Genomic DNA, 13,722 nt, shown 5'->3' with positions numbered 1-13,722 from the left:
CTCTCTCTCTCTCTCTCTCTCTCTCTCTCTCTCTCTCTCTCTCTCTCTCTCTCTCTCTCTCGCAGCCCTCCTCCGGCGCAATGTCGACGGATTCAGTCAGTCCGCCGTCACTCGGTACGACGGCAGTTCGTGTAGCTAATAAATATTTGATGTGTGTTCTATCTTCTCGTGTTCTCACTACAAGAAAGAACCATTGTCGCAATAATGGGATTTGATTGTGGGCTAGTTAGGTCAAGCGATATGTAAGACATTCGGCCGAATAAATACAACTGGTCAAAAGAAATAATGAAAGAAGTGAAATTTATTTATTTAACAGAATTTATTGTGAATTAAAACGATTAAATTTATTTAATTTGTGATGTTATTTTTATTTATTTTTTATTATTTCTAACATTATTGATGAGCATTATATAAGTTTCGAAATTTTACACACATAAGTCTCTCGATTGATAACATTACAAATATCCTTACATTGTTCACGCAAATTATGTTGATAAATAATAGATTAGGACGGTAATAATTGTAAATTATAACCGATCGATACTGGATGTTTGTGCGTTAAATCATCAAACTTAAAATGTGAATTTAAAACCTCGAAACAAACAAAATTTTTCTTTGGAAGTTTGCTTGTAAACGCTTTGTTTAAGAAATATTGGATGCGTTCAGCAGAGAAAACTAATCAGTGCTTAGTGATTCTTTAACATGATTGATTCCTTGCCTTTAGCTCATCGCTGGATCTTAGTGTAGGAACCAATCATATTAAAGAATCACTAAGTGCTAATTGATTAATTTTCTCTGCTGAATGCAGCCATTGAGTTCTTAAATAAGTTACAGAAGTATATGTAGAAATAGTGTCGAAATAATGTCAGTTCCTATTATTGTTTTATAATAATTAAAATGTAGTTACTATTAAATATTTTGTTCAAAATGATGGCCTTTAGTTTTGAACAGTGATCATTTAATTTTTTCTCTAGAGCGAAAACATGAAAAGTGAAAATGTTGTATACACATACATATATACAAAATATTTCCACTTTTTACGTTTCCGCCCCAAGGAAAAAGTTACACGATTGCCTTGAGATAAGCATTGCACCTATCGATGAGAGAACATGGCTGACTGATATATAGGTATTGTGCTTTTGTAATTTCTTCGCACACTTGTATTATCCTACGTTTTAATGACTGAAGATGATTAACGGGCATATATTTTTGCTTCAGAGTAAACAAAACCAAGAAATATTTCGACATTCATTAATCAGTCCTATAGTTCTGTAACTTTAGGAGTCGATATCAACATAACAAATTTTTAGAGGAAAATTTTGTTCGGTTTTCCTAAATTTATATTTTGAGTATGGTTTAATCCGAGAACACTCTGTATATTTTAATAACATTTTTATATGCAGTACACACTAAATTATAACTAAAAATTCGATTATCAGTGCGAAATTGTTCACACCCGAGGGTTAACGTGTCGCGACTGCAGTCTCTCTGACAAAATTTCTGACAATATCTGGTGTGAAGAGAGTTCCTACCGCAAAGTACATTATCGTATTTGCATGCGAGGGAACTTTTGTCGATTTTAATACACGAGGCATGATCGTGCTGAAGCAAAAAGCCGGTCTACATTACGGTTTACCGCCGCCATCGCCACCCCAGCCACCCTCACCGTGGTCCAGCATACTCCGGGGCGACGATCGGCGACCTCGTCGTCATGGACGAAGAGTCGCGTGTGGCGTACGCGTCACGCAATTGCGAGACAAAGTCATCGCAAAAGTAAGATTTCATGCCGGCAGAGCCCGGTGATTTCTCTGATTGTCTCACGAGTTTAGAATCACGCTACTGTACTTTGTGCGTTAGTGATTTCCGTGATCGTTATGGAAAATAAGTCGTGTCAGAAATTCCAATACTTTAGATTTTCAACAATTTTTTATACTAATAAGCATCTAACAAGAATATTCATTATTTGATGTTAATCATTTAAAAAACTGCTAATAAATTTACATTAAATAATTAAATAATTAAAGATCTTCGACCGAAAATAGGATCTTTATACTTAATTAGAGTTATTCTCTCTTCTATCCTATTCTAATTGTAATTGTTCAGAGCAGCCGCGTATACGAAAAAGGAAATAAGGTCGTCACTATTATTTGAAATGTATTTTAATGTTGTGTGTTATAACTTATGGATGGATTTCACCTTGGAGTTAAATTTTTTAGGTAATACATTTGCGCGACCGGAAACTTCTTTTTCTAAAACTTCTTAACTTTCAATATTATATAATGAAAATTCAATTTTTTAAATTCAATCTTTGTTATATAATATTGAGAATTAAGAAGTTTTTAAATTGATTCTGTCAAGATCTCTTTCCACATGAAAGTAAATGGGAAGTGTTGCTTTATCTATACATGTCTTGTATCTACATTTACAGGTGTTGCTATATCTATATTTATTCTTAAAATTACCTATAATTTTGCAAAGAGCTGATAACTTAGAAAACTCTTTATCGTTATATCGATTATTCTTATTAAAAAAAATTATTCTCTATTATTAAAGATATCTTTGAAATAAAATCTTATATTACACAATGTAATGTATTCTATCTGTTAGAATAAATAAAAATAAATAGGTAACTTTATTAGTGATCAAATTTTTTAAGTGAATAGACAACTTTTTTATATGTCTTTAGAATTTCTTGAAATAATTGCAATGCGAATTTCATTTTTTTAAATTTAATTATTGTATTTATTTCTACTTTTGTTTATAAAGAATTGTACGTTTAATTTTAAGTAATTTTTTTTATTTTGGTAAAATATTAGAGGCGAATTTTGTTATAATGGGAATATAATTATCACACCATGTCAAATTCGTGACGAGACAAATTATATTTTGATTGGAAGAAACGGATCGTAAAGATAAGTACAACTTTTGTAGGAGATAATTGAGGTGGACAACGACCGTTAGCCGAATTAATCACACGCTTTTCTTCGAGGATAATCAAGATTTGCGATAACGGCATACTATAAGCAACACGCAAATCCGTATCGTGTGGGGAAAGTCACATTAATGACGTACGACATTATGGATATACGTGCATGTTTTGTATATATTAACACGCAAAGGTACACAAAGTTACATTGCAATTAATTACGATACGAGGTGAAACATAAAATCGGATTATTAAAAATCGTTTCTAACATTTGGCATTGATCACGACGTTTTGCGCAGTTCTCGTATATTCGGATTCAATCAAATGAGTTATTGATCTTTTCTCAGACAAATTTACAATAGTAAATTTGGTCAACGTTTCATTTCCATTTATGGTGTATACTTTATTTCCATTTACACTGTTAAATCTAGTGTTAAATTTAACTTAATGTAAATCGTCATTGCTCTTACTCAATTATATCGTTATTTTATACTAAAACCATGGTTATATTTGTGACGCAATACGGTGTCAAATTTAATATAAAACAACGATATATTTAGTAGGAACAGTAACGATTTAAGTTAAATTTAACATTATAGAGAATAATGTATATCTTCTATAAATATTATAAAATTTCTTTTATATTAAAGTTTTTGTATAATATGTAAAAAAAGATTAGTGAAAGTTTAAAAATAATCGTCGATATATAAAAATTAAAACGAGAAATGATAATAAAATGATTTCATCTCTTTTAAAATATACAAATATAATATTTGTTTACGTAACTATAGCGTTGTAGGGGAAACCGGGGCCGATTGTTACAGTTTTTGATTATTGATTTTTAGAAAAAAGTAGATGCCTGATTTTGAAATATATACGTTACAATATACATCCTTTAGGTATTAAAAAAATATTACTCGTGAATTCATCATATCATAAAAATAAGTTATTTAATTTTAAATGATGCTGCGAAAATATGACAATTAACCCCGTGTTTTGGGTTGATTGTCACACGTTTTAGGATTGGCAGTAGCATATTTGTTATGGACAACACATAAAAAACACAATTTTTATTTTAATATCATTTCTATATTTTGAGAAATAATAGTAATTATATTATTAATACAAATAAAATAGTTATTTTAATCATAAAATACGTAATTTGTTTTTGTACCATAGTTTCTACATGAAAAATGAAAAAATATATATCTTTATGAAATATAATATATTTGTAAGTATATTCTCTGAAAATGTGTCCTCTAAAGATATTAAAATTAATTTGTCACCTAATCTCGTCTCATTTTGGTCAATCTTGTTTGAGTTATAAGCATTTTGACAATCAACCCCGTACGACAACGAATCCCGGTCTCCCCTACATAATGCGTTTATATAAAAACTTTCATTTGAAATTATTTCTTATGAGCGAAAAAATATAGATAAACTTTTTTAAATGTCACCTGTTTTTCAAAATCAATATTTATGGTTAAAACGATATGAGATAGTATCACCTAATTAGTAATTAGGTAGATGTCTACTACATTGATTTTGTACAAATTCTCATGCGTGACTGTTGTGCCTTGTTTATCACATACAAGTTGTATTTGATGTTTTTTGTCTTGTTAATTAAGCAGCAGTGTAATTAAGCATTAAGATGAATTGACATGTATCCATTGTAACACCAATTTCTGCGCACTTCACTTACATTGTTCGAAAATACTTTCTGTTTTACGTTGACGAGAATATCTTGATTCTTTTATCATCGTTACGTATTTTTAGGTACATATACTTATGACGAACGATGCGACATGAATTTTGTTAAAAAGTAAAAATCGAAAAACGTCTTAGAATGCTTTATAATGGATATATATTCAATAACGTTTTATTAATAATATCATTTTTAATAGCTATATTTTCTTAATACGGGGGTGGCAATATCATTGAGTTATTTCTGTCAATCAACAACCATACGGATATTGGAATAAATCTTTCTAGCTTAGCTACGCGTCAGTTTTATCAGACTAAAGAGGAGACACGCTGAGCATGCGATTCTAAAGAAGGATTGCATCAGATAGGATTATCAAGATTTATGCACATGCTGATGCACACATAAATTTCAATAAGAAAAATCACCTTTGTGATCATTCAAATCGCACGTCTGAAATTTTCTTGACTTTTAGACCATGTAAAACGCAAATTAATGCATTTCTATTAAATTTTGTCTTAGTCCGGATCTACAATAGGTGCTTTAAGCCTTAAGTCGTAAGAAATTGACCAGTTACTATTATTATTGTAGATCCGGGCTTATGATAGTGTTGCATATAAGTCTACCGCATAATCTCTGTTAAGCTAATAGGATCGAATGAGTATAGAATCAAAAAAGGATATCTGTTTTGTTGTTTAAAAATCACGGAACGCTTAAATTTGTAGAAAGTAGTGGTAGTTAATGATTTCTAGTCTATTCAGTATTTTTTATTTTTATTCTAATTCTTCTATTCCTAAACTTCTTTTTTTGTTCCAGGTTTTTTTGTCATTGATTTAATGAGGTTGAAATGATACGTATGGAATCCAGAATGTACCTAATTAAAGTTCTTTATAATGCATTGACCAATTAGCTTAGAAAAAAGATTGAATACTTAGATTTTTTTGCGTATTTTTTGCAATATTGTAGAAATTACTGTAATAGCTAATACAAATGCATAGCTGCATAACATAAATAAGTAATGCAAAAATGTAATATGATTTCGCACACCTAATTGTTAATTTATTGAGCAGTGCGTGTTCGAGTTAAATATATTTATATAAAAAAGTTACATTTTAAAAAAAAGCAAAAGATTAATTAGATTAGAGCTTTGAACAGCTTCGTCAATGATAATTATTTTGTTATGTTGATTAGACTTCGAATTGATTATTTTTTGCTAAATAGATAAGTATCAAGTAAATAATAAATTATGTTCATGAATAATACGCTATTGCGTTTTTAATTGTTGTGTTTGCATTTAATAGTTATAATGTTAAAAGGAAATAAATGTAATCAAAGCTATATACATTCTAAATATGTAATATTTATAATATATCTATGTATATGCGATAATGTTGTTACTACATATGTTTCGATATATAAAATATAATATTAAAATTGTCAATTATTTTATCTATGTTAATACAAATTCTACGATAATTGCAAGTTTTGTTTTTGATATCGAAATTATAATAGAATGTACGAATTTTTCGATAAAATTTATAAAATACAGTATCAATTACGATATTATATTATATTTTACGCGAGTTTATAAAATAGATTCATATCCCATTATATTAATCGAGGTGAATAATTTAATTTTAATTGATAACATCGATCTATAATCTTCGTAGAGATATAGTACCGATCTCCAGCGGAAGTCACCGACTTATTTTTCATATATGTATATACATCGTGAGAAAGCGAAATCAACTGCGCACATGTGGTCAATGTATTTCTGTTTATGAGCGTGCACGACAGCTAATCCGTACAAACGTCGAAGGAAATACAAGATAATTCATGTGAGACGATTCGTACAACGTTGTCGTACGCGATCAAATCTCGTATCCGCGTTTCGCCACTCGGTACTCTTCCGCGTGTTATTATATAATCCGAAATGGAATTGTAACTAACTGTCTTTCTCATGCGCGACATGACTCGTGCGTTTAATTATACTTTTGTGATAAGTATTATTCGCGATTTCGTGTCACGTATTTTATACCTTTATAATGGACTGAAAATTGGTTATTGCATGTATAGTTGACACTGAAAGTTTAATGAATCTATCTCTATTCGGAATACTGGAATTTGCTGAGTTTGTTCGCACATATGTAAGACTAATGTATCAGTTGGTGGATAGTGGACATGATTATTATTGGACGAAATAACAAAATTAATTATTAAGCTGTTAATGATATGTATGGTTAAGGATTTACATTAAGGGTCTCTTTCCTACATTAGAAGGTAAAAAAATTCGATTTTTTTTTCATAAATCGATAGTACAACTCTTCGAGAATGTCTTTAAAATTTTAGAGCGAAATTCGAAGTCTTTCGGTACTTTTTTTCATTTTCTTCAATTTTGTGTACGATTGAGAAAAAAGTATTTGGCTGATCGACTTCTTTTAGGACTCATTAGTTAGCTAATAATCAATCATCCTCGATGAACCTAAAAAGTTAAATAAAAATCAACATTAACAATTTTTTTGCATAAACAAACTGCTGCTATAGCAAGAAAGCTTAAAAATTATATTAATATCACCGTTTTCAAAACATTTTATATACATAGTATATAATATTATAGAACTAAAGATTTACTATAAGCCTCTTGTTTATTGTGAGGTAAAAGTGAAGATGGGTGGGAAGTGCGCTGAAAAAGGTCATGTGTTATAAAGGCAATGCTTATATCTTGAAATTGTACTTTAAATTATTTCACGTGGGTGTTATATTTTCCAAGGCCCTCAGACATCTGGAGAACATTTATTAATGCTGACACGTAAATGTCAAAACAGTTTATTTTCTCTTTTTAAAATTTAAAAATTGCCGCGAAAATATTGGCTTTCTGTTTGGGATAATCCTAAATTCTGATCATCACATTAGTTCGCAGATTCATGAATATTTCTCTAATATTTTAGAATGAAGAATTGACTATTGAACCATTTATAGCAACGGCAGCGAATTCAATTTACATGTGCATCCCGCAGTGCATTCAGTTCGCCTTGAAAGTCACAATTAAAAGTTGTAGAGCCTCTATTCCTCTGCGTTCCTTTCTTCTCGCCGTATTTCTTTCTCTCCTAACTCAGTTAGGCGCAATCTTGTTTTCAGTAAATGAAAGGTTCTATTTTAAGCCGCAACACTAAGGTAAGGTAGGAAAATTGTACTGCGCTGTTAATAGTGCGCGTTGTTTTAAGCGCTCGCATGATCAATTTTCTTAACGATCATGGTACATTGTAAACTATCTTTTTCGAGGATAATTACAGGATGTTGTCTTTTACATACTCCATTCTTGTTGGAGGAGTATACTGTAAAATATGTGCGGTGATGGGTATTTTTGTAAATTCTTAATACCTATATAAATCTCGCTATACCTATCTTTAATTTCTTATTGTACGAGAGAAAATAGAAATTAAATGTATGAATATTGTGTTTTGATGTTAAAAACTTAAACATTTGAGATATTTTCGAAGTTTTAAGAATTACACGAACATAAATCGATAAATAAAAGAGTGTGAGAGAAAATATTTTTAATACCTGAGTTTTTAAATTATCGTTAAAATCCGATATTGATGCGTTACTTATTTTGCACGTCATGTAGTGACGGCATTCGAATTCTTTCTTTGAAAATTTTTTAATAATTTATATATATATAATATATAAAGATTCAAAGTATTTTGAATATTGAAAATCAAATTCTTGAAGATTCTAAAAAAATGTTGGAAGTTTTCAATGTTTGAAAATGTATCTTCTATCGTCAAATGTTTAGAAAACTTTTTTTAATATTTTTGTGTACTCTACGAAATCTTTAAAAATACATATAATTACACATTCCGACAAAATTTGATTTTTTGCAACATGAGTATGAATAGTTATTCTCAATATATTTTTATTCGCTGAACACGAATCCATTAGCCAAAGTCTATCACGTCACAATTTTGAGAACAATGGAATCAAAGTGGCGAAAATGATGATTACTTTTATGACGTAACACCGGCAGTAAATTTTTTTTCTAAATTTCGTTAATGCCACGCGAAAGTATCAATTATAAAATGCATTTTATTTTGTTTTGGTTTGATTTTTCGTCGAGATATAATCTTTTGAAAATAGTTCTTTTCGTGTACCATGGAATACATAGAAAAGGCATTTTATTCCACCTTAATACTGTATTATGTGGAAAGTATAAGTATTTTGTACTTATATAATATAATCAGATCATAAATAAAAAAGTAACGTTGTCAAAATACAACATGATAGGAAGATTGTAATCTTAAGTTATTTAAAATAATCTTGCTATATTTTATTTTATTAAATTTATGTTACTTTTTTATTTAATATAATACATTTGTATTATGTAAATATAATACATAAGTACTTATTTTCCACATAACACAGTATTAATATAAAATATATAAAATGCCTTTTCCATGTAAGCATTACACCGAAAGAGTTATTTTATTATTTTAAATTGCTATATCGAAAATTTATATCGAAACGAAACAGAATGCATTTTAAAGTTAAAAGTTGATTTTTTACATGATATTAATAAAATTAAAAAGAAATTTACTGGCAAAGCTACGTCATAAAAATCCTAAAAATCATTTTTTTATTTGTTTAATGCTATTTTCTCAAAATTGTGACGTGATTTTAGCAATTGTGAGCCGATTTTAGCCAACGAAGTTACGTTCAGCAAGCAACAATACACCGGAAATGATTCACACTTATGAAAAATAGAATTGGACAATGTCATTATTTATGGTTGCATGTAAAATAGAAAATGGATTGAAATAATAACTTGTGTTATTATTTCAATCCATTGTGTTATTATTTCAATCTATTTTCTATTTTACATGCAACCATAAATAATCTCTTGTCTAGAAACTATATATATAGTTTCTAGACAAAAGATTTTCAATAACAGTTTTAATTTCTCAAGATACTCATTTTATACAAATTTTTTAAATTTCGAGTAATATATCCAAATGACTTGTCATTCGAAATGATTTGATGCGTTGATGAGCCAAATATCAGTCAGTTATTAAAAATTTTACTTATATTAAACTTTCTTAAAAAAAAATGAAATTATACAAGTAGAAATTTTGTAGAGGTTACGCTTTCAAGACGTAATCTGTTATTACTTGCAATGATTATATACAATGTACCTACGTTTAATTTCAACAGTACTGAAATTTTGATTTTTCTTCGTTGGCACGCAGAGTGCACTCTAAACGATCAGAGTGCAATTTTTAACTCAATATCGTATTTATGCGTGCCAAAAATGTTTTCGAGGACAATTCACTTTATCGAGTATCCTTGAGTTTCAAGGGACTTAGAAAGGGGTTCGCCCTATCGTTCGCTTTGCATATAACAAAGTGCACTTACTACGAAGGGGGCCAGTTGCATTTTTTTTAGCGTTTCGGGTGAAGGGTAGCCTTGAGCTGACTACACGGTCGCTTATTGATTTTGAGGGTTCGTTTTCTGCGTGACCATGCGCCATCGTGAGGATTCGCTCTCTTCGTATCCTTGATATTTACGATACACTTTATTAATAAAAGAACCACCTCTCCGTAACCACGCGCGGAAACCTACGTGCAACTAAACGATGCGTGGAAATGTCTCACTACATTGTATACGGGAAAAGCTATATGAAACAGAATTATAATATAAATTCCACTGTGATCTAACTTGTGTTAATAAATGAGATTATCTTTTGCATGCAGATTTTATAAACGCGTATAAAACGTTATTTTACATAAAATCAAAAATTAAAGAATTTTAGTGATTTTTAATTGCTGAAGGGAAAGTTAACGTATAAGATTTTATGGAAAAAAATGTTTCCTGTTATTTCATTAAGAATGCTCACGCTTAAGAGTTCATAGTAAAATTTTAATGCATGATTGAAGTAAATAATTACTATTAAAATTTTTATATAAAAACATATAATTGATGCTCTATATTCTCGAATTAATAGAGGAAGGTATCACGGATACCGACATACCACTTTGTTTTTAGATAATATTTTTTAAACAAAAGGTAAAAATACAACTTTAAAAACATAAATACAAAGTAAAAAGTATCTTCTATCAGATAGTATAAGCAATTTTTATAATACTGTTTGCAATTTTGTAATAATTAAGTTTTTCGTAAGTTATGCAAAAATGAGCGTCTGACAAAATGGGCTCCAAAACTGACACAGTATAGGCAGTAATGCTACGTATTCCTATTTTTCTTTTACAGGAATTATCTGTATAAAGTACCTATAAGTGAATGTATATAAGATTTTTTAGAATCATTTTACTTCGTTATAAAATTTTTTTATTGAATTATATGCATATTTACTTTATGCTGTTCTGCAAGATGCAAATATGTAACGCGATAGTTTTTCTAGAGTTGTTCCATATATGCACGATTGCCTTCAGCTCCAATAGACTTATTTGACACTATAAAGCAACATTATAAAGATTAAGTTAGCTCATGGTCTGTTTTACGGACAGGTGTGTCGGTTTACGCTGCACCCCAATTTTAAATTAAAAATCGTATTATGAAAAGACTAAGAGAAAAAATAATATAAATAAAACTTATTTCGGAAACTACAAGTATTTAAAATGACATAATATTATCAATAATATAGTCACTATTACTTAAACCTCACAATTTAGAAAAGAAAATCGTAAGAATTTTATTTTCGCGCATTTGTAGAATTCGTTTTTAGCTGATTTGATAAAGAAACAAGCCACAAACCTACGAATTATGAGTTTGTACTTCTTTAATTAGCTAAACAGATAATGATTTTATTAGTATTAATAAAGTGCAATAGTTAGTTTCCGAAAAATAAGGGGATGTCACTTTAGGAGACCTATGTCAGTATCGGCGACTTTCCTCTATTTTTTTTACATTTAATTATAATTTCTTATATTTTATTTAAAATCTTTTGAAATATATATATAAGGGTTCTATATATCACTAATAACTAAATTGAAAACTTTATCTTTTATATTGACATTTTGTAAATAAAATACTATTGTTACACAAATCCTTATATTTTTCTATAATTGGAAAAAATTAATGAAAAATATATAAGACGGAATTAAATTTTATAAAAATTTTATCACATTGTAAATTAAAGGTTAAATTTCCGGAAGCGAATAATCTCTGTCTCTGCTTAATTTTCCAGGGCAGAGTTGTTTGTACTGTCGACGAAGATTCGTCAGATGGCTATAATAAACTTTCGAATTGAACGTTTGGGACAGCAATTTTATTCAGTAGCTTACAAATGCAGTATTGTCTTCAAGTATACGACTGTATTTTCCAGCGTTTCGTGCCGTTCACCGTGGTTGTCACGATACCTCAATTATCTACTACAGGGGGGACGAATAAAGGCTTATCCGTATTTCCCTGTCATGAAGCCGGTATTGACGTAATTTAAGCGGCAGCAATCCTTTGTTAACGCTTTCACCGCAAATTATTAATGCTGTTTGTTTGACGGTTTTTATTCGTAGCAGAAATTGACCGAAAGTGAAAAGAGGAAGCAGACAAAAAGTTCCGCCTTGTTAATTAATAATTTCTTGGAGATTATAACTCGAAGAAGTAGTGAGAGAGAGACAAAAATTATTTGCTTCGAGCAATTTAACCTTTGATTTATACAAGCGTGATTTAATCTTGGAACTGTAATCTTTGAAAAGGAAATATATAATAAGAAGAGTTCTAAGATATAAACCTGTTATCGTATGTTTATTTCCTAGTTTATTTCCTAATATGCTTATACATATAAAATAGTTCATAGTACATGAGCAAATTGTTATTTTTCAGGATTCTGGAGCAGGAGCACCGGCTGACGATGAGGATACTACAAGAAGTTGTAAAAGGTAAATTTATACAATTATTATCGTTATTAATTTTTTATTAAAAAATATTGAGTACTTTTTCTGTTGAAAGACAGATTCGATAAAACAAAAAAATACCTACAAGCATTCGTTAATGCTACATATTTTCTCTTACTCCTTCTATTTTTTTTTACTTCTGCGACGTAAATCCCAGCGCGACATATTTACCGGAGTTATGCTATGTATATACATACATTATAAAATATAAATACATGCGCAAACTAAATTTAACACCCATTTTAAATTACATAATTTTGCGATGATGTGGTCTTTGCTCTAAGTAATCTTGCCCTATTAATCTTCAAATCTTCCTTTCGAGCTCGGGATACCCTACATAAGCGGATACATACGGATACATACTCGTATACCCAGCTTCAATAGCGATAAGATCGAATCGCAAGGCCGTATTATTAACCGTATCGAGATCAGAAGAGTTTCCAAGTTCTCATCTCATACGCGATATGTTTTCTGCTAATTTTCTCGTTTGTCAGCACATAGTTGCTTCGACTATCGAGATCGGGAAACGCAAAATGAAGTGGAATTCTATGCGGGCGCGAGCTAATAAGACGCGATAGGAATATACGAACGATGTATTTTGCAAGTCTGGCAGCCTGTAGGCTAGTATAGCAATTTCTACTTAGCAAATAACTTATTTTAGTTTTATCGACCATTTGCAGATCGGCTTTCATAGTCGTCGATGTAATAAAATTCTTGTTATTGGATTTTTTTTGCAAAAATCGCATGAGATATTTTGAATATTCTTCAACTATTTTCTTATAATTAGCTTTGAGGATATAAGACGATTTTATATAGACGGAGTTTTATCATCGGATATTTGAGATGCGTTTTTATTGCATTAGCCGAGTACCTAGTATCGTATTCGTACGTTGATATCCTTCAAGACAGGTATCGAGATACTACAACGATCGAAGCTGGTTTTATCGCTATGTGAATGGATATCTAATCTGAAATTTAGTTTACTTTATGCTCGTCTTCAAGATTTTATCTTTAGAACGTTTTGTTTAAATCCATACATTACTAATGCATTATTTTCCGAAACGATAAAATTTTTCATATTGAATTTAATCCCGAGTAGAAATTGAACCTCATTTCTAGCTAACGGTTAGCTAGAAAAGTTGTGTCTTAGATAACTGCTGTCTGGTATTTCTGGCTAGTTACTAGCT

The 13,722-nt window shown here is 29.9% G+C and overlaps 1 protein-coding gene across 1 annotated transcript in view; it reads left to right on the top strand.

Moving 5' to 3' along the window:
• Window positions 1–149: 149 nt before the first annotated feature.
• Window positions 150–13,722, top strand: part of ssh (Protein phosphatase Slingshot) — a 161,537-nt gene continuing 147,964 nt past the window's right edge. Inside the window, exons 1-3 of the mRNA XM_018505741.1 lie at window positions 150–242; window positions 1,440–1,773; window positions 12,465–12,520. Coding sequence (XP_018361243.1) covers window positions 1,594–1,773; window positions 12,465–12,520 — 236 coding nt within the window. The 5' untranslated portion in view covers window positions 150–242; window positions 1,440–1,593. The remainder of the gene's footprint in view (window positions 243–1,439; window positions 1,774–12,464; window positions 12,521–13,722) is intronic.

Source organism: Trachymyrmex cornetzi, unplaced genomic scaffold (genome assembly GCF_001594075.2).
Source record: "Trachymyrmex cornetzi isolate Tcor2-1 unplaced genomic scaffold, Tcor1.1 scaffold210, whole genome shotgun sequence".
Lineage (NCBI taxonomy): Eukaryota > Metazoa > Arthropoda > Insecta > Hymenoptera > Formicidae > Trachymyrmex > Trachymyrmex cornetzi.
This window is presented reverse-complemented; position numbering and strand designations above follow the sequence as displayed.